General features: G+C 41.1%; 1 protein-coding gene across 1 annotated transcript in view; it reads right to left on the reverse strand.

Annotated features, from left to right (window-relative positions):
- Window positions 1-5,471: 5,471 nt before the first annotated feature.
- Window positions 5,472-27,465, reverse strand: part of CAMK4 (calcium/calmodulin dependent protein kinase IV) — a 225,799-nt gene continuing 203,805 nt past the window's right edge. The window contains exons 7-11 of the mRNA XM_054398040.1: window positions 23,695-23,769; window positions 18,780-18,855; window positions 8,552-8,678; window positions 7,663-7,815; window positions 5,472-5,636 (exon numbers count right to left, since the gene is read on the reverse strand). Of these exons, the coding sequence (XP_054254015.1) occupies window positions 5,472-5,636; window positions 7,663-7,815; window positions 8,552-8,678; window positions 18,780-18,855; window positions 23,695-23,769 (596 nt within the window). The remainder of the gene's footprint in view (window positions 5,637-7,662; window positions 7,816-8,551; window positions 8,679-18,779; window positions 18,856-23,694; window positions 23,770-27,465) is intronic.

Here is a 27,465-nt window from a genome sequence, read left to right on the forward strand (position 1 = left end):
CATGTGCTGTGAATGGAACATCTTTGGGCATGGGACTCTGGTGAAATTTAGGGCAGTTCTAACCCATCAAAAAATGCTGTACTTGTCCCTCCACGTCAGTCCATGTCCTGAACCTGTAACAGGATGAGGGCACTGAGGCATTCTTCTCCCAGCTGTCTCTTGGTATGAAGGAATCAGAGTTGGGGAAAACTGTACCACTGTATTTATTAATTTTTCATACCTTAATATTCATTATACTGAATTTCATCAAGTGACAATCCATGTATACAAGAACGTTAAACACTCTGATTCAGTCCAGCTGAATAATGCTGTCAAAGGCCAAAATATGGCTTAAAGGGTTACTGTGACTATTAATGTAGACATGACTCTTAAAGACTTAGTTCAGCAATCTTTGCTCCCTTCTGATTAATTTATATATTTGTATATGCCTGTACATATATTTTTAAATACTTACCTCTAATTTCTTTGGTAAGTTCAGAATTGAGACACTTTCCCTATTCCATTCTGTTCCTACTTCTGTATTATGCCTATCCTTACAATATCTGAATCTGACTTCCAATAATGACTAAGTTCATAACTTCATTCACATTTTCTTTTCTGCTCTGGAGGGGTAGACTGAGAGCAATGCAGGCTTGAGCTTCTTTTTCTTTTGCTGGACTTCTAATTATCTGCATGTACATCATTCCATCCTTACTAAGTTAGAAGGCTGACACTCCAAAGCATACAGAGTCACAGAATCACAGAATCAACCAGGTTGGAAAAGACCTCAGGAATCACCAAGTCCAACCTATTACCTAACACCACCTGACAACTAAACCATGTTTCCAAGTGCCACATCCAATCTTTTTTTGAACATCTCCATGGACACTGAGTCTACCACCAAACTGAGTAGCCCATTCTGCTGGCCAATTACTCTTTCTGTGCATGGTCTCAATAATTTCACTAACCCTCTGTCAATCTTCACTGAATTATTTAGGCAGGAAGTTTTACCTCCCAGATACAAAGCAAAGTTTTGCTGATGTGGAGAATCTTGTCACTAAAAGTTGTGGTCATTTAACAGAAATTACTCTGAAAGGGACGAAAGGACATTCTTTGAGCTACTGTTGATTTATAAAGTAACTTTAAGGATGTTTTGAGCCATATCTTTGTTTACCTTTGTCTGCTTCAGAATGTGCTCATATCATTGCCATTGTGCTCTAACTGTGCACCTTCTGTGGTCAGCCTTATTCCTACTTTTGTCCCATATAAGAAGATATTTTTTTTTGTTACTTGAATGCCATGCCTGTATCATAAGAAACACACTCATAACCTGAGCAGCAACAAGGCAGACTGAGCCTCATAAAACCGAGTTCTTCATCAGGAGGAATATATACAGTCTCTGCAAAAGCCAGGGGTCAAAGCACTGTGCTGAAACTTGTGCCCATCACTCTGTAAACAGGCAACATGCAGGACACTGTGCAAGGATCTGCTGGAAGTCCTCCACCCTACTCTTTCGTATGCCACTCTTAAAAAACCCTGAGAACTGCAGTGCAGGACTCTGTGTAACCACATGCCCAAGAGTGTATGAGGATGGTGAGGAACAGGTGCCAATCATTATTTGGAAATTTGTGTTTATTCTCTAGAGTCCTCCTTCATTTGTTGCTTAGCAAATACTGCTATCCATTTGCTAAGTTGGACATTGGTAACTCCTAGCATCTTCTTCCTTTTCCCTGCTGCTGGGCTGCAAAAAATGCAATGTTGTCCTCATTTCCCCCATGGCTGCCAACTGCATCATTGTTTCTCTTCTAACACAGTGAACTGTAGAAGAAGGATCTTCGTTTATTAAATGCTGAGGCTCAGCTGGTAGTAAGCCACAGCCTCCTCCAGCCTAGGACTCCCTAATGGTCTGAGAGCCTTCCTGTGATGGTTTTAACACTGTGTCTTTAATTTCTTCTCACAAAGTTCAAGCAGAAAAGTGAAAGAATGTAAATAAATCACTATTGGGTGTAAGAAAGCAAAGTAATGATTATTTTAAACACTTCCATTGGAGAGATAGAAACGTTTAAAACAAGATACAATCAGTCAGGCAGTCCATCTTCTTTCTCAGTCTGTCTGCTTCTTTTCTCCTCTGGCTGAAGGTAACACACACACCTGCATACTGACCTTGACAAGCTAAGTTTAACAATCCTCTCAGCTTCTTGGCTTTCTTCCCATTTGCCTGCTCTGGGAAGGGAAAGAAGCACAGCTCCTCCTTTCTGGGGGTCAGAGGGCTTTGTTGTGTTTTTCTGTTAATTGTACATATTTGTAAATGTTGTGAATAGTGTATATTTGTATATATTCATTGCATTTCATCATAGATTGTAGTTTTGCCTGTAAATACAGCTTCATTTGCTTCCGGACTGAGTTAGCCTGGTTATTGTCAGTGTTGGAGGGTAATTCCAGCTCTCACACTATAACACTTCCCAAAACTTTGGTTGCCACTTTTATCCTGCTCCAGTATCACATCGCATTTCAGAGCACTTTTCTTTGTTTGCTGAGGCAGAGTCCTTGCAAAGGGGATACTGGGAAGTTTCTGGCACTCTGTATGCCAGACACCATATAGAGGCATTAGTACCCTCCTTCTGAATCACAGACTTTTGCCTTGATACCCTTTTGCATTCAAAAGTTTGAGTACAGTGTATCTGTATCTTTACAACATGCTAGCATAATGCAAAGTACAACCTTCAGCTAACAAAATAGCCCCAGGCTTATGCAGTGCAACCTACTGTGTCATCTGCAAAACTGCAAGCCAAAGTGAAATGACAGAAAATCTGTTCTATTTTGGAGTGAATGTTCTGAACTTGTTAAATACGCTGCCATTGTGCAAAAGCAGGGCATTGTTAGCCATTTAACAGCCATCAGATCCTCAGCCTAGTTTTCAAATATTATAGTATAATCTGCCTCTAAAAAAAAAAAAAAAACAACAAAACAAACAAAAGGACATTTTGCTGTGTTAAATTCTTCAAAAAGATTACAAGGTTTCCCCTTCTGTACTAGAAGAACTTTGCTAATACATTGAACATTTGAAAAATGTTAAGCATAGGATTTGAATGGAAATCAGCACCAGTAATTTTTTACCTAGTTTTCAAAAACAGATGTGGAACTGGTCCACTTCCAGTAGTTTTCATTTGTGATTTTCAGTTACAGTAAGACACAGGTGTTGTGATCCCAAGTCAGAATTATGGCAGAATTATGACTACCAGAAAGCAATTTTTTCAGATAAAACCAATGCATCTAACACTCTTTTCTTCAGTTACATGCGTACACCTCTTCCTCCTTTATAGTACTGTCACACATAAGCTAGACATACTACTTTACTGAGCCACCTCCCGGTAATTCATCCAGCCCAGACACCTCGATTGTTTCATGTTGAGCCTAATAAAAGAGCATAATAAACTAATCAAAACCAATGGAAGCCCCAGAGACTGTAAGTACAAGACTGAGATTATGCTATCACACAGAGGTTTCCAGATGCATGACACTGATTCATATTTATGATATGCTATGGCATAATTCAGCAAAGAATAGCTCTAAGAATCAGTTGTGATTGCTTTTCAACTCAACAAACCATGCCTCAGATGAAGACACTTTGGCTCAAGTACTAAGAATTGTTCAAAGACTGCGCAGCTGGCTTCATTTCTGCAGATCACAAGTAATTAACCCAAACAAAGGAGGAAACTCTAAAGAAATTCAACCTCTCTTGCCAAATCTCCCCACTGACTGAACCTTGATTGCTTCACCACTGTAACCTGGGGAGGAGACTTGTCGCTGAGAAATGTGTTTCTCCTGCAACCACCTTGCAGGAGATAAGAAAGATTGGAGGAGGTGATAGATATATCCACCTGTCTCATTTTTTACTATCTTTCTAAACTGATTATTTCTGTACAAGTTCAAAGAGTTAGAAAGAAATAAATGGATAAAAAAATCTCAAGTATATACATTCATTAGCATGCATTCTCACCTATAAAGACAGTATCTTTAATCTTCCTTTTTACATTAATCTAGATTACATTTCATTTATCAAGCTTACCATATGAATAGCAATATATTTAATCAGAAAATGGAGCTACTGGATGTTTTATCAATGACTTCTTTTTTCAAGGTAAGTTGTGCAAGGCCTAACTTAATAGAAAAACCATTAAAGAGAAACTTTGAGTGTATTAAGATATTAGGTAACAGTATTAAAAAGTTTAACAAACACGACAAACAAAATGGCGTTGTGTATCACCTTCTTTTTGCCATTTATGTAATATTGATGACAATTGATGACAATTGATGTGTAACAGACAGGTGTAAACAGTCATACATAATGATGCATGTCAAGTTTTTCAGTTCCTACCAATTATGTTGAACGAAACTTCAAGATGGCTGAAGAGCCCGACCCTAATTTTGCAAGCTGATCCATGCACACAGCTTTTAACTTAAACACAGGAGATCTAGATGAATGCGAGATCTGTGCTGGTGGATCACTTCACAGGAGGGATGTTTTGTTAGGAAAATCTGGACTAATTATGCTAGCAAGCGAAAACTCGTTACTCATGAAGTTAAACTATCTAGGAAGCAACTAGATTATGCTTACTTGCTCTCAGACCTCATATAAAAGCACTTCCCCAGAGCAAATTCAGAATTTACAACTTATATAATTGCAGATTACTCCCTTAGGACCTTATAAAAATACCTTCTAGCTGCACAGTTCAGAACTTAATGGATAAATATAATAGTATTTCAACATTTTGCATCTACTCTAACCTTCTTTCAGTCTAACATTTTGTTTGGCTAACACTTTGCTAGAGAATGAAATGGCAGAATTTTGAGTAATTTCGGTTGTCAGTAAAATGCTATATATAAACAGGAAAAGTCAGAATGAGGCATTCTCAACACAAGCTTGAGGAATGTACATTTTCATGCCCAGTTAAATTAACATTTCAATTTCTTCCTGGAAGAAGTGGAATGTTTCTTGCCTATAAATCCCCAAATACTTTTTTAATTTCACAGATTAAAAGCCCTATTTCGTACATCAACCAAGCACTGGCTTGGTCTTTCCTTCCATTTCGTTTGCTGCAGGACTATAAATCTGGAAGGAAGCAGTTCATGGCATACGGAAAACACCTGTTTTAATAAAATCAAAGTAAATAGCATTTTGTTTCAAATTATATCTAGAAACACTGGAGAGATGCGTATGAAGTATATGCCTTATGGTAAATAGTTATTCATCCCCATGATTTTACCTGCCGGTATTACTGCAAATAACACTGTTTCCATGACATGCCTAATGGAACAGTTTACTATTTTCATAAGCAGTTACATGCATTGAAGGTAGGATCACCAGCCAGTGCATTTGGCACACCAAAGCAGAACCAGAGATGCCAAGCTTACAAATCTCTCTTGCTGAATGGCAAGTTAGCTGGTGTATAAAATGACAGATCTCAGCTGAAACAAGGAAGTGCATTGACCTAAGACATTTCTTCTGCAGCTGCTTCTGCTTCCTGAGTGGGTTTCTTTTCAGGTTTGCCATCATGGACAGGAGATGGGTTATGGCTGTGCTTGTTGCTGTCATGTGCACTGTGACCACTGGCACTGCCGAGGCGTGTTGATGCCACCACAGCTTTTACTGCAGCCTGAGAAAGAGAGGATCAAGCAAACATTCCTTGAAGGACATGGTCTATCAGGATGGTGGCCTTAACATTGTCCCATTGGGGAACATAATAACATTTAGCTTTCATGGTAATGTCACAGTCAGATACCTCGCTGAGCCTGAACAGATTTAGAAGGCCACCTTATATACTTGATTGATGTTCAGAATTGCTGTTTTCACAAACTTATAACTTAGCCAAAATTAACAGGAAATTTTGGCTGCACATAGTGCATTTTTTTTTTTTGAGAAACTATTTCAGACTTGGATGTTTATGAAACTAATTTAACACAATCCATGAAAAAGCAAATCATGACTGACAGCTTTAAAGTTACTGTATAAAAATATGTCTTTATGTAAAGAAAGTCTGCTGCTGGACTTGTATGTTGGGGAAGAGAATAATTTTATAATATTCTCTGTTAAACAACAACTAAAACATGTATTCACTACCTGGTTTTCTGCTTTGTTCTTATTTTTTGGGAAGGAATTAATTGTCTAAAAATTTGTGCTTCATTTTATGCATGTATATGTGTAAAACTTAACTCTGCTCTGTTAGCTCCATTTAATTCACTTAACAACTAGAGATTTGGACATTTGATCTTTAATGGAAAAGCAATGAAGAAATAAAAACCAAAAACTTTTAAACACAAGTATAAAATTGTTGACTCTAAGGATCTCAATAAAGTGGGCTTAAAAAAATCTCACTGGTGATTAAAGGTGTGGAAATAAAAAGAGAATCAAACTCAAAACATACAAAAATGGTACGTGATTTTTGAACTTCTGAGCAGGTAAGGTAACAGTTTATTCAGAAATAATGAAATATATGACTTTGCTTGTGTTCTGAAATAATTTTGATATAACAATGCTGCACGGCATCATCAGTGAATATACATCAACTCAGCAGCAAGGCTTCAGAAAGCCTTCTGAAGAGAACAAGGTTAATAGTCATGTTTAGTCAGTTCTGCATGGGCAGAATCACATCATCATGAATTATATCTAATGTCTGAGACTTTTGTAAACCATCAAACCTTTTCCTTTGCCCTAATAATTTCCCTAATAATAATGAAAAAAAACAAGCAAAACCAGTTAAGGGTCATTGTTTGTGAGTTTGGTTTTGCACAGGACTTACAAAGCCCTTAGACAAGATGCTTTAAGTGCCCAGAGCTACAAAGGTAGTTTCACTATAACTGTTGGTAATAATTCCTGTGTTGAAGTATCTCTCCCTGGAAGTCTCTCCTAAGTATACACAAATCTTTAACAACTAAAGAAGGGATTAAGGGAGAGCGTTTTTCCTGATGTTATGTCATTTAGATGGCCAGCTGCCTACCGTTTGCAGTTTTCCTGTTTCTTCCTATGTTAAGTGTATTCTAGATGGTAAAGGAGTATACTAGTGACTTGCAGTGCTAAATTTTCAGATGAAGAACACTACGAAGAACACTATTAAGAACACTATTGCACATTTCCTAGTATAGGTACTTGGAAATACATGTTTTGGGCCTCTTAATATCATCCCACATATGTTAAGGACTTATATAGCTGAAATACTGACTGTAGATCATATAAAAGATGGTTTAAGTACCTGCTTTGTATTGATAGGTGAGGGTGACTTACAAATAAAAATATGCTACAGTAGATTAAATGTCTTCCAGATTTACAGATGCTCATGAGGAAACTACTCAGAATTTTGGTTTTTCTGTTGAGTATTCTAAGGATGTGCAAATAGTACAGGACATACAGAGGGACAGAAGCAAGAGAAACAAGGAAAGCATGAAGGTATGGAATTTGCAAAAGTTGTGCTCATTCTCAGCAGTTCTGTCTATGTAGATAGAGTTATCAACCTGTTTGGTTGCAGACACTGACTAAACCAATTTTCATCTTCTTCAATCATCTGAAATAAGAAAGTCCATGGTGTTAAGAAATGTTGCATTGAAAACTGTTCAAGGTTTCTGTAAGGCTATTAAGTTAATTGCATGCTTTGATAATCATAACAGAGACTATGTCCAGACACTTGCCTTAAGCTTGCGCCGGGCATTGAATTCTTGAAGTTTCTTCTGTGCATTGTCCATATGTGCAAAATTTGCTGCTTTTCCTGTCACCCATGGGTGCTGCAAAGCCTGTAGAGTGGTGAGGCGTTTCTTGGGGTCTAAGACAATCAACCTTTTAACCTGCATCACAAGGAAGAAGTACAGAAGACTGTTAGCTTTATTCTTCATTTATACTTATCAACCTTTGTACTTTGGGATTTTTGTATTAGTTTGGAACGCTGAGCTTTGCTGTAGAAAAAATGGTAGAGTTCAGTCTAGACCAAAGCGTTTTGTATACAATAAAGAAGAATCATAGAATCACAGAAGTAGCTTTACTACAAGCTGCTTCTTATCTGGGTTTTGACAACACAAGGTGGTGTATGATTATTTTAATTTTTTACCGTAAAAACAATTCACATCTAATGTAATAAAAAAAAGGACTTTGAACTTCTACACTCCTTCCATTTGAGGTATCTGAAGTTGATTACAAACATTAATTATGTTGCATTTTATGGCAATTTGTATACATAATATGGGATTGATCACTTGTGTCTTGAGTGTCAATGAAATAACAGAATTGTGCAAATTATTGTTGACTAAAAATCAAACTCAAGCACATGTATCTTAGCAGATTAGAATGTCCTGGATCCAGTTTACTTTATCCAGTAATAAAAGAATACAGTGCAGATGCATCATGTCAGCCCTTGCATTTTGTTAATGGGCCATATTTAAAAGTAATGAATCTTTCCTTATCTACTGAGAAAAAGCTTAAATTATTATGACCTTACCCTAAAATAGACTCTCTTTCTCACTGTAAATTACGTTAGCCAAACACATATGAGCAAAGATACTGCAGTTTTATTTATACTTTACTTACTAAATCCTTGGCATTCAGAGACACATCGTCCCACCATGGGGACACAAAGTCATATTCACAATTCAGGATTCTCTTAAACATGTACTGGTCTCCCCTTTCATCATAAAATGGTTCAAAGCCACAAAGTCTGCAAGGATTAAAAAAAAAAATATCAAAGATCGATTAACCTTGGGTTGTTATAAACAGTTCCTGTTTTTCCTGTATTACCTTTCCCTGCTTCATGTACTGTTGACTACTGTTGGAAAAACAGACCTAAATGTATTTAGGAAGTCCTGCTTCTACAGACCAGAACAAACTTGTTAATAAATACACATAAGCACTGGGTAAGACTGATGAAATTGTAAGTATTGCATTTTCACATGTCTATAGTCAAAACTTTTAGTATAGCGGCTTACCATAAAAGCAGCCATGCAACACTTGATACCTGTCTACCTTCAAGAACCTATAGTGGTTCTTCGGTCTGCTCATCTCAAGTTGAAGTCCCTTGGACGTGAAGTTTTTGCTCAGCCTTGCTCTCTTCTGTGAGTCTTCTCCAGTCATGTGTCTTTTCAAACTGGGTGCAAACACCATTCAGTGTGGCCACACAACAGAGTTGTAAATTAGTGTAATGATGTTTTCTATTTTAATCTCCATTTCTTTGTTAACAATTCCTGACCTTGAATCTGCAGGTTTTTTGGACTGTTTGCAAGCACAAAGTTAACATGTTCATAAAACAATTATCAGAATCCCTGTAACTCCTTCCATAGGGATAGGAATTAGCTGAGGAACAACTTTTTACCTTTGAAGTTAGAAGTTTTTATGTGTCCAGTTAGGGTTGGTTTTTCATTATGTTCATCACTGTAAGTTCTTTCATCCTAAAATCCACAAAATGTAATCATCTTGGGCTGATTTTAATAATCAGCTTTCATCTTTATAAAGACATTTTGTAATCTCACTAATGACTGTACTTTGGAATATACTGAACAGTACAGATCCTGACAAAGCCCTCAGCAAAACAAACTCACAGAATTAATTTCCATTTATATAATGTCCTCTTTTTGTCACTTCATTGTGCTTTAATCATGCATGCACACATAATAAAATGTTTTAAAGTCAATTTTTTGTTCATTTGGTAGGTGTTCTGAGTTAAATAGGTTTATCTGCTACTCTGCTTCCAGAAAATGCAACTAGCAATGAGATGATGACAGGAAAGCAACTGCAGACCACAAAGAACAAGAAAGTAATAGATAGAGAAATTTTAACCTCAGATTTGAACTTGCTTTTACATTTTTAAACCCAATCAGTGTGCTTACTGTCCTGAAAAAAAGAGGACATGTTCAAGGAGGAAATGTGGTTTTGGGAATAGAGTGTGGCCATAGGTGGAACAGCTGCATCATTTTGTATTGTTGAAAAGGAGAAAACCTCGACTGTAAGCACATTCTGGGCACATTACTAATTTCCAGATCTGGTAAAGATGGATTAAAACACAAGGATCTAATCTTCAAATATTACGTGCTTCAGTAGGTGGGAGCCTATCACAGTCCATTTTCTTCTCCCCTTGCCTTTGCCTGCCTCTCCCACCACTAATTCTCATCAGCTCCTGTCACCATGGGGCATTTTGCCTGAGCAGGTTTGTTGGGCCACCAAATGTTTCATCCAAAACTGGCTTTGAGATATGAGATAACTGGTGATATACAGGGAGACTACATTTAAGGCTTGCAGTGACTATATGGGAAGCTTAAGTGAATGTCTATTTACGCCTGAAAATATTGTTATGAATATTGTTATGAATATGTGATTTGTGTCAAGGGGTGAGTTGGGAGTGAAGTTCAAGAAGCATGTTTTGAAGGATCGCAAAGAGCCGTTTTCGAGGGGCTCGGACTGGCTTTTTAACCAGACAGATCAAAGATAAAAGCGGTACTATCTTTGCCTTGGAATGTGAGGATTTCAGATAAGAAACCTTGGGAACGCTGCATGTTTAAGGTGGGAGGCCTTTGGCAGACACTGTCAGAAAGATTGCCTCATCCTTTGATCCCATCCTCCTCTGGAGCACCCCAGAACATTCTGGGAACTCATTGTCATATCCCTGCCTTCTATTTAACATAAGCCTGTTTACGTAAACAAGATAGCTGTATAAGAAGGAAAAAAGCTATTGCTGTTGCTGTGGTTTTTGTCCCTTTTCTCAGCCCAGCATGCTGCTTTGCTTGCCTTTATTCCCAATAAAATTTTAAAAGGGTTTTTTTTGCTAGCTTATTTATGACAATATTTTTCATCATAACTATAGAAATTTTCTATCTAAAAAAGTATCCATTTCAGCAGACAGATATTTTTGCTATATGTCAAATTAGATGAACAAAAGTAGAGGTGTGATTTCAAATTAGGTAAATTACACCAGGGTAAAGACCCAACATGGCTCTTCTTGATTTAATTTTCTTATGAAATTTCATTTTATTATCACAGTACCTTGGAGGTTGGAAGGGAGAGACCATTGGGTCCAATCCCACCTGCCGAAGCAGGATCACCTAGGGTACGCCGCACAGGAATGCATCCAGATGGGTTTTGAATGTGTCCAGAGAAGGAGACTCCACAATGTCTCTGGGCAGCCTGTTCCAGTGCTCTGTCACTCTCACTGTAAAGAAGTTTCTCCGTACGTTGAGGTGAAATCTTCTACATTCAAGCTTGTACCCCTTGTTCCTTGTCTTATTATTGTGCACCACCACCCCCTCCACTTGACATCCACCCCTCAGATATTTATAGACACTGATGAGATCCCCTCTCAATCTTCTCATGACTAAACAGCCCCAGGTCTCTCAGTCTCTCTATGAAGAGGAGGTGCTCAAGTCCCGTAGCCATCCTTGTGGCTCTCTGTTGGATTCTCTCAAGGTGGTTCCCATCTCTCTTGAACTGGGGAGCCCAAAACTGGACACAGTATTCCAGGTGTGCTCTCACCAGGGCAGAGTAGAGGGGGAGAAGAACCTGCCTAGGCCTGCTGGACAAACTTTTCTTGATGCATCCCAGGATATCATTGGCTCTCTTGGCCACAAGGACACGTTGTTCCTTGGCAAACTCCAAAGTCTTTCTCCATGAAGCTGCTTTCCAGTAGGGCAGCCCCTAACCTGTGTTGGTCCCTGCTGTTATTCCTACCTACATGTGGACTCTGTACTTGTTCTTTTTGAACTTCATGAGGTTTTCCTGAACCCAGCTCTCCAGCCTGTCTAGATCTCATTGGCAATTAATTACTAATTAATTAATTATGACAATTAATTTAAAATCAATTACCTACCAAATAGAGAAGAATCAATGTAAACAGTTTCAAAATCATGGTGTTTTGTGACCTTTTAAATAAGTTACTAAAAGCACACATTTCATTAAAACCAAATTTACATTCCAAACAAACCCTCTGTATTTGTTGATCACTATCTGGATCTCATATGTCCAACAGCATTTCTAAGCTGCTGCAGGAATACAAAAGGACTGGTTCTCTTTGCTGTTAAAATTATAAATTTTGCTTCCCTGAATTAATGATAGCCTCAACAGGTCATAATATAATTTGCCTGAAAACTAATTTTTCTGTAAAAATACATTTTGTAAAAATCACACACTAAGTCCACTTTGTATTGGTGAGAAGGTACAGTTTTATGCATGGTTAGTTAAACCTTACATCCACTCTATTTTGGATGCACATACAGCAACGCATTTTTTTTAATTGTACTGAAGTGCATTATTCTCTCTGTTAAACTGTGAGACTTCAACGTGCAACACTGTCTTTCAGGCTGCAGGATTAATGAATTTGTTACTATAGATGTATCTTTCTCGTCTCAGTTTCTAATACCTCAGAAATGTTGATCTTACAAAGCTTTACTGTAAATAAAAACAGTTTTAAATGTGCAATATTGGTAAAGCTAGCTGGAAGAGATGAGCACCCTTTTTGCTTGGCTTCTTCCTGTGGGTGAAATGTGAAGAAGAGAGGAAGAGAGAAACTGAAAGACTACAAAGAGGGTTATCTGCACTAGTGGTGTCCTACTCAGAGCAGGAGCTCAAACACTTGTGTTTACACCAGTGCAGAGATTTAGCATGGCTTGGGAGCATCTCCTGAGTAGATTAATGGTTTTGAAAGGTGGCATATAGCAAAAGCATCTCCATACATTCAAATAGGAATTTGCTGGGTGTTCTTACTTCGAGATGGTCTACATCTGAAAGCAAGTTCTGCTTAAGGAATGCTGTCAGTTTCAAGTACAACAGCTGTCCTTCAGTTATTGAAAAACTAGTCAAGCCCAAGGCTTAGCCTAGACATCTTTCTAAAGGCACAGCAAAAGGCACCTCTCCAATCTCAGAAACAGCCCTGCTGGCAAATTTCACACCTCTCTGCCACTAATGTACTACTAGATTTGATGAGGAATGATTACCTGGCAGGTAATATCTGAGATGTGGCTATCTATAGCTTTGAACAAGGCCTTGAGACAAAGATTCACATTTTAAAAGGAAGAGATAAAAAAATGGCAAATAGGAATATTGTCTCTTGTTTTCTACATGCATCCAAAAGGAGACCTGTGACTTATCTGAAGCTTATGTACAAAACAAAAGACCTTCTCTGGTATTTCCATCAGAGTGTTTATATATACTTACAAGTACAATTAGTATAACCCTAGAAAATATAATTCTTTCTTCTCAAAACACATAAAGAAAGTAATTGTATCATTACACACTGTACTTTATGGACATAGTTAACGAGCGCTAGAAGGGGAATGAAAATGGCCCAGATGTATAAAATCCTCCATCTCTTTCATGTGTATGTGCAAACCCCATTTTCTTTCCATAAAAGGCATCCTGCTAGTATTATATGCAACTATACAAGCAAGTTAAGTGAGACTGCCATTCAGCAAGAGAGCGACTCAGGACTGAATCCAGTAACCTCTAGCTGAGTGGTGATTATGGTTTCTTTTTGGGCCTTTACTGGGGCCGGTGGACCAGAACAGACAGTGAGGACCAGCAGGGTTATCTTCTCATGTGCCAGCTCAAGAGGGAGACGTAGCTAGGAGTCAGCTGCAGGAAATTTAAACGTGAAGAGAACAGGAAAACCCATGAGACCATGATTCAGCAAGAGAGATAGCTCTCTCACTGGGTCACAGCAAACAGTGCATGCTGGGTCAGGTGACTGAGTGCAGAAGTCTCATCTGGTTTAATTTTTTTTAAAATATTTTTTTTTAATTAAAAAATTAAAATTAGCTTTCACATCTCAGTCAAAATGGTCTCTACCTGTCAGAAGAAGATCATGCTTCCGATGCCAGCCAAGATGGAGGTGGGTACACAGACAGAGCACCCACAGGAGGATGCAATGATTCAGGTTGCTGGCTGTAGTGAATGCCTCAGTTTCTCCTTGGTAGAGGGCAGCTGTGCACTCTGCGAGCAGGTAGAATTTCTACTGAGCCATGCAGCAGAGCTTCAAAGTGAGGCTGACAGATTGAAAGATGAAGTTGATAGGCTTAGGAGCATTAGGGAAGCTGAGGACAAGAATGACTGGTGGAGCCAGGCTCTGACTGCCCTGAAGAGTCAGAAACACCTATTAAGTATTGCTGAAGGGCAAATACCCCATAGCCTTCGCTCTCCAAACTGAAGGCAGTAATCTAAGGGAAAGCAAGGAGTGCAGGCAAGTCCATGGTCAAAGCAATAAACAAACTCCTGCCTTGCCCACCTCCCTCCTCCCCCTCAGCAGGGGGGAGTGGCAGGAGTGTTGCTTCAGTTATTCCCCCAGCCCCCAGGTGCCTTTGCAGAATAGATATGATGTTCTCCAAGTGCAGCCAGACAATGAGAAAGATGAGCCCTATGTCTTAGAAGTATTCCCAAGACTAAGGAAGCGAAGGCCTAGCATTCAAACAACCTCCATCAAAAAAAAGAGTCATTGCTATAGGTGACTCCCTTCTGATGGGAACAGAAGGCCCATTATGCAGACCTGACCCACTTCAAAGAGAACTCTCCTGCCTCCCCGGTGCCCAGGTTAAGGATGTGGTAAGAAGGTTTCCTACCTTGGTACAGCCCACAGATTACTACCCATTATTAACCTTCCAGATAGGTAATGACGACCTTGAAAACAGGAAGCTGGGGCCTATCAAAAGAGACTTCAAGGCCTTGGGTCAACTGGTTAAGGGAGTGGGACCCCAGATAGTGTTCTCCTCTATCCTCCCAATTGCAGGGACCAACCCAGAAAGACTAAGGAGGACACACCAGATCAATTCTTGGCTTCGAGCCTGGTGCCTCCAACAGGACTTTGGGTTTTTTTGACGAGGAGCCACCGCACATGATGCCAGATCTGCTGGCAGCAGATGGGTTGATCTTTCTCAAAGCGGGAGAAGGTTTGTATCACAGAGGTTGGTTGGGCTCATTGATTGAGCGTTAAACCAGATTTGAAAGGGGGAAAGGGAGAAACCAGGATATCACTACAATCAAGCCTGGGATGCTTGAGGGGTGGTGCGCCAGCCCCACTGCTATTTCAGGGCAGGTGGGGAATAATGAGCCATACTTTGGGGAAGATGCAAGAGACAACAAGGAAACACCAGCACATGCAGAGCTCACTGGTAGGTGGGTGGCCATGGAGGTGGCCAGGAGTGGTCGGACAGCAGGAGTGAAAACTAATGGGTTAATTCCCTCTCTGAAATGCTTATATACCAATGCATGGAGCATGGGGAATAAGCAGAAGGAGTTGGAGATCTGTATTAGGTTGCATGACTATGATATAATTGGAATCACTGAAACATGGTGGGACAGCTCCCATGGCTGGAGTGGTCACGGAGGGCTATGTACTCTTCAGGAAAGATAGACCAACAAGGTGAGGTAGTGGTGGTGCTCTCTATGTGCGAGAGCAACTGGAATGTGTTGAGTTCCACCCAGGGTGGGAGGTAGAACAGGTGGAAAGCTTGTGGGATTGTGGGAATTAAGGAATGTGGAAAGATAGGTGAAAGTGTTGTGGGGTTCTACTACAGACCACCAAATCAAGCAGAAGATGCTGATGAAGCCTTCTACAAGTCAACTGGAGGTAGCCACTAGAACACCCTCCTTGGTACTCGTGGGTGACTTCAATCACCCTGACATTTGCTGGCAAACGCACAGCCAGGCACAGCAAGTCCAAAAGGCTCTTGCAGTGTGTTGATGATAACTTCTTGATGCAGGTAATGGAGGAGCCAACAAGGAGAGGCTCACTGCTGGACCTTGTGTTAACTAATAAAGAAGGACTGGTTGGGGACATTAAGTTCGGGAACAGCCTTGGCAACAGTGATCATGACATGGTGGAGTTTAGCATTATACAGGGTAGAAGCAGGGCAGTAAGTAGGATCACAACCCTGGACTTCCACAGGGGTAACTTTGTACTCCTCAGAGGTATACTTGCAGGAATCCCATGGGCTAAGATCCTGGAGGGTAAAGAAGCCCAAGAAAGTTGGACAATTTTTAAATGCCACTTCCTCCTAGCCCAAGATAGGTGTGTTCCCTTGAGTAAAATAGGGGTAGACATGCCAGGAGACCTGCATGGATGAGCAAGGAGCCTCTGAAGGAAATCTCATGGAAGAAAGAGTTGATGGAGGAAGGGACTTGTCATATGGAAAAACTATAGAGTAGATGCTCAGGCATATAGGAAGGCAACAAGGAAGGCCAAAGCCCTCTTGGAACTAAAACTGGCAAAGAAAGTAAAAGAGAAGTAAAAAAAGGGCTTCTTCAAATATATCAGTAGGAAAAGGAAGAATAGGGAAGGTGTGGACCCATACTGCAGGGTGCTCCAAATCCCCCACCTTCCGTCATTTTCTATCAGCAGAGGTTTGAATGGGGGAAGACAAAAGGTGTGAAATCGCCTTCCCCTGCCCTGGGGACAGCTTATTATCCGTGTTGGGTGGAGGCCCCACAAGTATTTGCCAGGGTGGGGCGAAGCCTGCTGGGATTTGGAAATGTGATAAGGGGGATATTTCACATTTTGGCCTGGACAGATTGTCTAGTAATATAGAAAAAGGGTGAGCAGAGAGCAGTCTGCAGTGCTCTCATTTTCCTGCTGCTCTCAATTTCACACCTCTCACCCTTGTTTGGGGCCCACTCATTTTGGCTCTGCCATTTTGGGCGTTCATCTTTTGCTGCTCTTGCTCACTTCTCTCTGGACTGGCCCACCAGTTGTAGGACCTGCCTGCTACCATCAGCCTGGGACCGATCCTGCCCAGGAGCCTGCCAGCGATCCTGCCCAGGAGCCTGCCAGCAAAGCCGTGACCCTGACTGCCTGGGATAGCCTTCTATGATGACGTAACTGAATAGGTAGATGCAGGGAGACCACCACATACCTTGACCTTAGTAAGGCTTTTGACACTGTCTCCCACACTATCCTTTTGAGTAAGCTCAGGAATTGTGGGATAGAAGAGCAGGGAGATGGATTAGGAACTGGTTACAAAATAGAGTCCAAAGAGTGGTGGTCAATGATGCCAAGTCCTGCTGGAGAGCTGTAACTAGTGGAGGTCCCCAAGGATCAGTGCTGGGCTCAGTCCTGTTCAATGTCTTCATCAACGATATTGATGAGGGGACAGAGGGTCTGCTCAGCAAGTTTGCTGGTGATGCCAAACTGGGAGGCTTGGCTGATACGCTTGAAGGCTGTGTGGCCATTCAGCGAGACTTGGACAGCCTGAGGGCTGGGCAGAGAGGAACCTAATGAGGTTCAACAAGCATAAGTGCAGAGTCCTGCATCTGGGAAGGAATAATAAACTGTATCATTACAGTTCAGGAGGTTGATCTGTTGGAGAGCAGCCCTTTGGAGAAGAACCTGGGAGTCCTGGTGGGTAACAAGTTATCCATGAGTCAGCTATGTGCCCTTGTGGCCAAGGGGGCCAAGGGGATCCTGGAGTGCTTTAAGAGGAGTGCGTCCAGCAGATGAAGGAAGGTTCTCCTCCCACTCTATTCTGCCCTGGTGAGGGCCTCACCTGGAGTGTTGCATCCAGGTTTGGACTCTCCAGCTCAAGAGGGACAAGGATCTGCTGGAGAAAGTCCAACAGACAGCTACCAGATTGATTAAGGGACTGGAGCCTGTGCCCTATGAGGAAAGGCTGAGAGAACTGGGGCTGTTTAGTCTGGAGAAGAGAAGACTGAGAGAGGATTTAATAAATGTTTATAAATATTTGAGAGCTGGGTGTCAAGAGGGAGGGGATGGGCTCTTCTCCGTTGCACCCCATGGTAGAACTAGGAGTTATGGATTTAAACTACAGCACAGGACGTTCCACCTCATCTTGAGGGGGAAATTCTTCACTGTGAGGGTTACAGAGCACTGGAACAGGCTGCCCAGAGGGGCTGTGGAGTCTCCTTCTCTGGAGACTTTCAAGATCCATCTGGATGTGTTCCTGTGCAACCTGTGCTAGATTCTATGGTCCTGCTCTGGCAGCAGGAGTTGGACTTGATGATCCTCAGAGGTCCCTTCCAACCCCTAACATCCTATGATTCTATGACTACATCAATACAATAAAATAATTATGATTAATTACTAATTGAATTTGGACTAACCATATTAAAATACAGATAAATGTGTCTATCTTGAGATACAACTGTTTAAAATTCTGGTCTATAGTTGCAACTTCAACTATTTAAATTATGTACAGCCAGCATCACTCACAGCCCTCTGTCAACAGTGCTTCTGGTTGTCTTGTAGGAATTGGAGCACTTCGACAATAATTATTTAACCCATTGGACCAACTTGCAGTCACAGAGTCCACAGCTGTTCTTATCCTCCTGGCTGAAATGCTGTGACGCAGAAACACTTATGCTCCAGCCAAAGCTGGAGCTGACTCCTTTGGGGCAGCAGCATTTGGGAACAATTACAGGAGTTGTGAAACTACTACAAGCACCTTAGCTTCTCCTTACCCCATCTGTAATTGAGAAGTTACATAGAATCACTGTATATCTCACTGCTTCTGTGAGTAAGAAAAAGAACCACACTATGCTTTCCAAGACTCATGTGCTTGTATTTTTACTTTCAGTAGCTTTGCTGCTATTCATTCACACTAATAGCACGATTCTGCACAGACCTTGTTGCCATTCAGGAAGCACAGTTAAATTTATAAAATATATAATCTGTGTGCTTTGCCACTCTACTCTAAAATTTTACTTACTTAAATAAGATTAGGAAAATCATAATTAAAGTTCAGGATCTGGTGTCTTCCAACATCACAGCTCATAATGTCATAAAAACATTCACGTTCTCAAAACCAAACTGCTCCACAGTACCATCTACACTTACAGGATGTAGGTGATAATCCCCAGAGACCACATATCCACCTCAGGGCCATAGGCACATCCCCGTAGTATCTCTGGTGCTGCAGATGATAAAACATTTGTCAGTAAGATGAAAGTTGCAGAAATAACAGCCTCCCTATGCTGTGTATAAAGCAACAGAAGTCATTTCCAACCACAGATAGAACAAAATGAAAAGTGAACTCTGGTTTCAAATTGCTTTTTAGGTCTGTGAAAGGAATGACAGAAATTTAAAGCAGGCCTGGAGCTGCAATTTGACAACAGAGGTAGTACTTTTACTGGAGTATTTTACTTATTTGCTAGGTACTTTAATTGGCTTTATTTCTGGTATTCTCTTTTAATTGTATGTAAAGACAAGACTATTTCAGGCAATTTGTTTTGCTGCAGTGCAGTGCAGGCAGGAAGGCTCAGAAGTCTCAGGGTACTTTTTCTCTGCAATGGTAAAGAGGAGTTAATCTCTGACCGAGTATCTTGACAGACACAATTTGAGGAAAGCTGAGTAGACTGCTCTATCACTCAGACAGTATCCGTTGTTCCTGTGTGTGACTAAAAATGTGCACAGTTGCACGCTCGAACTATGTTCCTGCCTCAGGCATACCTGGACCTTGCAACCCCAGGGTTCATAGCCCTGTGCAACCTTGAGGTTTGCCTCCAGCTGGGCAAACCTCCCTGGTCAAAGCTCCTGAGGTAGCAGGATGAAAATGCCCTATCTCCAGAGGAGGAAATGGAAATGCTTGATACTGGGGGAGGCAAGACCATTCCCTCCCTTGCCTTTCGGCCATAGACAAAAATACTCAACTAATTTGGAAAAAATAATTGAAAAGATACTGCTAAATCACACTTCCACATATCAGTAACCCTTCTTCTCAGCAGCCATTATAAGTGTGTTAATATCCATCAGATGTACAGGATGACAGCACAGTCCTTGATCCCCTTGGCTCTACAATGCATGTGGGATGGTTATGACATTTCTGGTACACAGTGGACTTGCTGCATCTAGGCACAAAAACATTGCAGCACATATGCATCTCTTCACTTTTCTGCATTACACCTTCATGAACTTCAGTCATAAACAGCAGGACCAAGAAGGACTGGGTCTTCCTGAAACATATGTCAACTCCATGATGAACCTGAAGCTTTGGTCGGCTGTTTGCACTGACCCAGGCTTCCCGTATGCTCCTGCTTTGCGCCCAGGTCTCTGTTGAGGCAGATAGCTCTTCCGAGTAATATGCTGCAACATCCCAGGGATGAAAGGCTCCCCTAAGCAGGAGAAGCTTAACAGCCTGCAGGCAGCTGGCTCAGACTTCCTCAATTTACCGGAAGGTAATTCAGGGTACATTAATCACCAAGTTTGCTACATATCACTCCTACAGCTGGCAGCTGGACAAATGCTTGCCAGTCAAAGCAGACTTTCTTTGACTCCTTATTCTTCTGCTAGGTAAATTGATGAACAGAGAGGGTGTGTTTTTAAGAAGAGACACTAGATTCCAACTGATTTTAACTTGAGTCAGACCTGTAGCTAACAGCACAGCCTACAGGCAAAGAAGCCAGTGGCCTCAGAGAAAAAGATGGAGACCAAAGTGAGGGGTTCTGAAGTAAATACAGTAGTTTTTCTGCTTAATGGCCAATACGCTGCTTCTAAAGAATTCAATGTTTCTTGGGATGTCTCCTTGCACTGTTGTTTTCTCCTCTTTTTACCTCAGAATTGTAAAATGACCACAAAGAGGACCAAAGATTTATTTATACAGGTCTGCTTTGCTATTCAAACTTAGATTATGCAGTTATACATCTTGTAAATATAATTTTTAACTATGTTTAGAAGGCTGGTTTTGGTGAATACATTTGACAGATGCATTGCCATTAGTTTACATAGAATCATAGAATTGTCAGGGTTGGAAGGGGCCTCAAGGACCATCTAGTTCCAACCCCCCTGCCATGGGCAAGGACACCTCACACTAGATCAGGTTGCTCAGGTTGCTCAGATCCCACATCCAGCCTGCCCTCAAAAACCTCCACAGATGGGGTTTCTACCACCTCCCTGGGAAACCTGTTCCAGTGTCTCATCACCCTCATGGTGAAGAATTTCTTCCTAACATCCAATCTGAATCTACCCATTTCTATTTTTGTTCCATTCTCCCTAGTCCTATCATTACCTGACACCCTAACAAGTTCCTCACTACCTTTCTTGTAGGCCCCCTTAAGACACTGGAAGAGCCTTCTATTCTCCAGACTGAATAGCCCCAACTCTTTCAGTCTGTCCTCCTAGGAGAAGTGCTCCAGCCCTCTGATCATCCTTGTGGCCCTTCTCTGGACACGTTCCAGCACCTCCAGATCCTTCCTGTAATAATGGTTTCAGAACTGGATGCAGTACTGCAGATGGGGTCTCACCAGAGCAGAGTAGAGGGGAAGAATCACCTCCTTCGACCTGCTGGCCATGCTTCTCTTGATGCAGCCCAGGACGTGATTGGCTTTCTGGGCTGCAAGTGCACACCTGTGGCTCATGTTGAGTTTCTCATCCACCAGCACCCTCAAGTCCCTTTCTTCAGGGATGCTCTTAAGCCAGACACTGCCCAGCTTATACTGGTGCTTGGGACTGCTCCGAACCAGATGCAGGACCTTGCATTTGGTCTTGTTGAACTTTATGGGGTTGTCATGTTTACATGTTTTTACACGTTGACTGTAACAGACTCATCATGAATCACTGCTCTATACCAGCTTATTTTTATGTGCTATTGTCAGAAATCATGTATGTTTTTCTTGTTCACCAAAAGTATAGTGTCTCAGAAAGCTAAGTTCCTTGTGACCATCTTCTTGCTTTCAGTCCCCTGCACCCCTTTTACATCCCAGGAACTGTAGATTGGTAGATCTTGAGGCTAAAGAATCCAGACTCCAGTAAATAATTTTGCTGCTGTGTCCATTCTGGAGAAACTGCTGATAGCTGGATGGAGCAGGATGTGGGAGTTGGCAGTCTATGACTATCAATTATTCATAGTTTAATTTGTCATTTCAACAGTATTCCTCCTGGATTTTCTCCACTTCTGGCACTAGAGGATTTATTTCTGGTTAATTTTCTGCTTTTGGCAGTCCAGGTGAGCATGTGTCCAGGAGCTAGTTGCCCTTGGCTCTGTCAGTGAAGCTGTGCACAAGAGTGCAGGAGTCTGACACATACACAGGACATCCTGCTGAAAGCTGCCAGGCAGTTAGAGGCTCAGTCCAGCTGCTGGATGATCAGTCTTACATGGTCAAAGCAGAACTCACCTGCAGGCAGGCCAGAGGCTCTCCACCAGGACAGAGAATGCTCCAGGACTGTGTCATTCCCTCCAGTCTGTGGAAAATGCCGCTGAAGAACAGTCTGCTGTGTGTAGGAGGTGGACAGGCTGGCACATACCCCTCCCACTGCTGCCCCAGAGGCAGAGCAAAAAAGCCCCCTCCTCAGGAATGACAACTGGAGTTCAGCAGCAACTTTGTAATTATTTTTTTCAAGATCAGCTGTATGCTTATTTTCTCACTGTTGTAGGTTATGTGCTTAAACTCTGGGTTTAGATTTTTTACTTTCTGTGGGCAGCTTTTATTATATCCTCTTTGGATTACTGATATCTGACACAGAGCAGAGTTCACTTCTCTAGTTCACTTATTTTCTCCACAAAGCGGGGAGAAAAACCCCACATTGTGAATTATTTGTGGACCGTTACCAGTACTATGTTTTTCCATTTGCTTATCAACGCCTCATTCTTGCATGTGACATGTTTTTCCTAAATGTGATTAAACGGAAAATTATTTTAATTTAAAGTGATGGTTGTCTTGCATTCAGATTAGATGTCTTACATTGTAAAAAGTTACAAGACCAAGAAGTACAAACTAACTGTGACTTTGGAAGAAAAAGAAACATGTAGTAACAGGACACCTGAGACAAAACAGTTTCTAAACTTCGTGCACATCTTCCACAGTTAAACGAGTAGAAAGCGTACTTAAAGGCCGCCAACTGAAAAAGATAAACCCAACACCATTGAGTTTATAATTTCCTAATTTCTAAATTGCTAAAGGAATCAAAATTATCATTCTTGTGTAATAAAGTGCTAAGACACCAAATTAGATGTTTGCTCTGAAGTCATCCGTAAACTCAGGCTTGTTGAAGTGTTGTGAATGCACAGGCAAATCAATCATTTTGGTAAGCAACAGTTCATGCTGACTTGCACTTTTTGGTAAAACTGAACCAAACCTATAGTTTCATATTTTATTTAGGAGAGAAGATGAGTTAAAAGTGCCAAAGTATTTCTATGGCAGAAAGGGTATGCTAGTTCTACAGCAGTTGTCCCAGCTGACAAGATCTGCCACAAAGAGCTCCTTGATATTGCACAAATAATTCTGTTATACAGGTTCCACTCCAGCATGAACCAGAATGGTTTGAGTCAAGTCTGCATTTAAAACTACGCATTTGCTGAAATGTTTTGAGTTTAGGTATGACCCCTCTCTAAGGAATAATTTTATTTCCTCTACATTAGAAAAACAAAACCAAAACCAAAAAAACCCTCAGAAAAACAAACAAGCCACAACAAATTTAGGCTAACTACACTGTAAACAATATTTGAACATTTGTAATTGCTGTAACAGTAAACATTTTTAATGTTTTCCATTATGCCTTTCATTGCCCTGATTACTGATGATGCCTCTCCAGCATTATGGTCAAAACATACTTCCATGGAAGTAGGGAACTTGCAGCATAACAGATGTTTTGATTATTAAGCTTCAGTGCTACAGATACAAGTTTAGAAAAAAAAACAACTGAATGCCAATTCTATATTTTTTAAAAATTATTTCTGCTTTTTAGAGACTTTTTGAATTTTTACTTTAGGGAAAAGCATTTCACCAAAATGTAATGCTTACATAATAAAGCAACATACCGCAATACCCTGGAGTTCCACAAACTGTCTTCATGGTCACCTGATCTTCCACAATCTTGGAAAGTCCAAAGTCAGCTGTTAAGTTTGTTTAAGAATATTAATTCTCTTACATCTTTGTAAAATCACTTTTTAAAAAAAATTGCATATGTAAATAAAAGAACATTTATGCATTAAATGAATGATACTGTCAATTCCAGACATGAGCACCAATTTAAAGAATCTGCCGAGACTGCAATCCAGAAGGAAAATTTGTCTTTACAAATCAGTGTTCCTGGTTCTTGCTTGACAGAAATGTAGCTTGTATTTCATCCGAAGAATGCACAAAGCCAGTGTAATGGGATGCCAATAAGGGCATACAAGCAATGACCTGGAAATGCATTACCAGTATATGTTCAGCTTACACTCTGTGAATAATCCAGTACAATTAACAGAACTACTTTGAGTTAAGAAAATTGTGCATCAGTGGCTTCTTTGATAAGAATACACAGTCCCTGTAGGACAAAATCCCAGCCGTATTTTGATAAAGGGTTTCTAGGATAATGGAGGTTGTGCCAGAGAAATACTGGTCATTATGTAGTGTTTCCACCCTGAATTATTAATCAGACAGCAATAGCCTTTGTGATGCTACGCATTGTACTTGCACAACTCATTTTTTAGAAGATACAAAACTGGAATTCTTCATAACTTTTCCAGTTTTAATTTTCAATTAGGTGATGACAATCTGGCCTTAAAAAGGCAAAATAAAGATATTTTCATTTTGTTACAGATATTATGAAAAGCAGTATTGTAAATCAAGACCAGGATAAAAATAGTTTATATTTTATTTTAGAAATGCATAATTAGGGTTTTCTTGTCCCTAAATGGCTATCATTTATATATTATTATTTATTTAATCAAATATGCTTTACATTTATAAACACTACCACTCATTATAAATCAGTTCTCAATTTAAACAAAGGAATAATCTTATCCAGTAGATGAAAAGTCACAGCATTTAGGATGATGCTTCAGAAGCCCTTGTATCAGTGTGAGCTGAAATTCCCCCACCCCCCACCGATAATAACCAGGCTAGCTCAGTCTGGAAAGCAAATGAAAGATGTATTTACAAGCAAATCTACAATCTATGATGAAATGCAATGAATACGTACAAATATACACAATTCACAACATTTACAAATGCATACAATCAACAGAAAAAGCACAATCAAGCTCCCTTTGCTTCCCCTGAGGGGACCTCCCAAGGGGCCTCCCCCCCAGACCTCCCTGGCAGAAGGCAGAGAGATAGAAGCAGAGAAGCTGTTAACTTAGCTCGCCAAGGTCAGTGTGTTATCTCCATCCAGAAGAGAAGAAGCAGCAGCCAGACAGCCCAGTAAGTTGCCCCTGACTGCCCCAACTCTGTTTTGAGTTCTTAAACATTTCGATCTATCCAATGGAAGTGTTTAGAACAATCATTATTTTGCTTTCTTACACCCAATAGTGACTTATGTACACTCTTTCGCTTTCTCTGCTTAAACTTTGCAAAGGAAAATTAAAAAGACAGTTTCAAACCATCACAGTCCACCACTTCTAAACAATTCCATTGGCTGATACTACTATTCATCTAATCTAAAGCAATATCTACAACGAGTGAATAAAGATCATAGTCCATTCTGGCTATCTCAGATGTAGATGATTCAGAAGGGCGAATCACAGGAAAAACAGCAAACAGCTTGTTTCCTCGCAGATGGAGCGAAGAAAGGAGCAGGGACTCTCAAGTGACTCAGGGCTCTCAGGGTTCTTAGGGTTAGTGAACCGTAGATCTCATGGATTCTCCTCTTGGGCGCGATGTCGTATCTGTGCAACACTCTGAATCTAACCTCTCTCAGCCAAAGTTAGAATTCTTTGTGGAATACACTGAATTTCACCATTCTCTTGCATCACCCAATAGGTGTGCCCAAGACCTTCAGCAGAAACCACCCGTCGGACAGCTTTGGCCTCTCCTGAAGGAGAAAATACCCAAACAGTTTTACCTAACAGATTCTTTTCTCTGATAACAGGAACTCTACCACCCTCTTCCTTTTACAACAAATCTGATTGGGCAGGTGTTGTTGGTGATTATTAGGGATGGAGAATGATGGTTATTAATTATGAATTACAAAATATGAGTTATGACATTTATTATTTATTAATTATTAAAATTATTGATAACTCATTAATCACCATATATATATTGACTCGAATGCACGGTTGTAAAAATACAGTCCATAACTCGTTCAGTATATACAGTTTGATCCAATTATAATATTTACAGAATCTATTTCTAATTAAGGGAACAAAAGGTGCAGTTCCACCACTTATCCACTAGATGGAGACTCGACAAGACACTTGCGGCTTGCAACTATGTACAGAGATATTTATAATGTTATCACGAGGCAAGTCAATCTGGAAATATCACGCAGCTACACCCGGGCACTTTGAATAGAATGTTACTGAATGTTGCACATATGGAAAGATAGATTCTGTCTTTCTTTGTAGCGAGGCAAGTTGCTGGGTTATGCTAGCTGCTTGCTGCTTGTCTGCCTGGGGCTGCTCCCATCCAGGCGGCAACTTTCTTTCTCCTTCCACCTCCGCGGGTGGGGGCAAGGCTTTCTTTCTCCTCCTGCATCCATGGAGGGGCAAGGCCCTCCGCTGATTGGCAGCCTCCCCTAGTAGAGTCAGCCCGGCAGGGCTGGTCCGGAGGAGCGATCCTTCGCGACAGGGCCGGGGCCGTGTTCTTTCGGGGGTCGGCCCTCGTGATCGAGGTGGCAGTTCCTGGTGGGCAGGGTCGGCTGTCTCTGATCCTGGAGAAGGGTTTTTGGGGGAGTGGTGGGGTGAAGCGGCGCTTTCCCCTCAGCTCGGCTCAAGGTGAGCTGTCTATGTCGAATCTCAGCAATTGCTCCCATTTAGGGTGACATTGCAGTCCTTGATGTGATCTCAAAGGAGAGGATGTTTTTTTCTCTCTCTCTTTCTCTCGGAAAATTCCAGGTGCTTTGCCCTGACGACACAAGGCTGTGGAGCAGCAACAGTAGGTGGCTCTGGTCTCTCTCCCGCAAATGGGGAGGGTCAGGCAAGATGCGTTTCTGCTTATGGCTGCTTAATTAGCTTGCAGCTGTTCTGGACTGCCAGGCTTAGGCTAGTCCTTCCCCTTCTGGGCTAAAGCTTACCCTGGGGCTTTCCGCAGTCCTTTCAACTGGGCTTACGACGACGGCTTCCTGAAGCTCAACAAAGGGACCATGATGTTTGCTCGTTCCTCGAGCAGCTCAGTGGGCTGGCTTCTTTCCGTATCACAGAGGCTTCTAGTATGCTTGCGTGTGAGAAGACTCACAGCTTACGCAGCGCGAGCTTACGTTGTGAGTGAATGCAAAAGGAGAGAGTAAAGTAGTAAACAAATGGAGTATACTTATAGATTCCTTGAGGCTGGATCTGGCCAATGGGCACACTTGTCAACAACCTGCTTCAGCCTATAGAAAGGGTGAAGCTAGAATTTTGCCCTCAGATGGAAAGAGCATGAGCATGACATGCAATGAGTGAATGCAGTTGTTTACCCAGGTTGGTGCCCAGGCCTTTGTCCTCCTCTCCTGCAAGGAGGGTGGAAAGGGGGGACTTACCAAAACATGTTGGGATAAGTTCGCTGGCATTCAGGGGCATAATTCTGGGCATGTGGTGCCCTCACCACAGCAGGTCCAGCTCAATTTAGTGAACCTCTACTATTCACCAACCAAGTAGCTTGTGCTAAATAGTTCTCTCAGTTTT

This window comes from Indicator indicator, chromosome Z (genome assembly GCF_027791375.1).
Source record: "Indicator indicator isolate 239-I01 chromosome Z, UM_Iind_1.1, whole genome shotgun sequence".
Lineage (NCBI taxonomy): Eukaryota > Metazoa > Chordata > Aves > Piciformes > Indicatoridae > Indicator > Indicator indicator.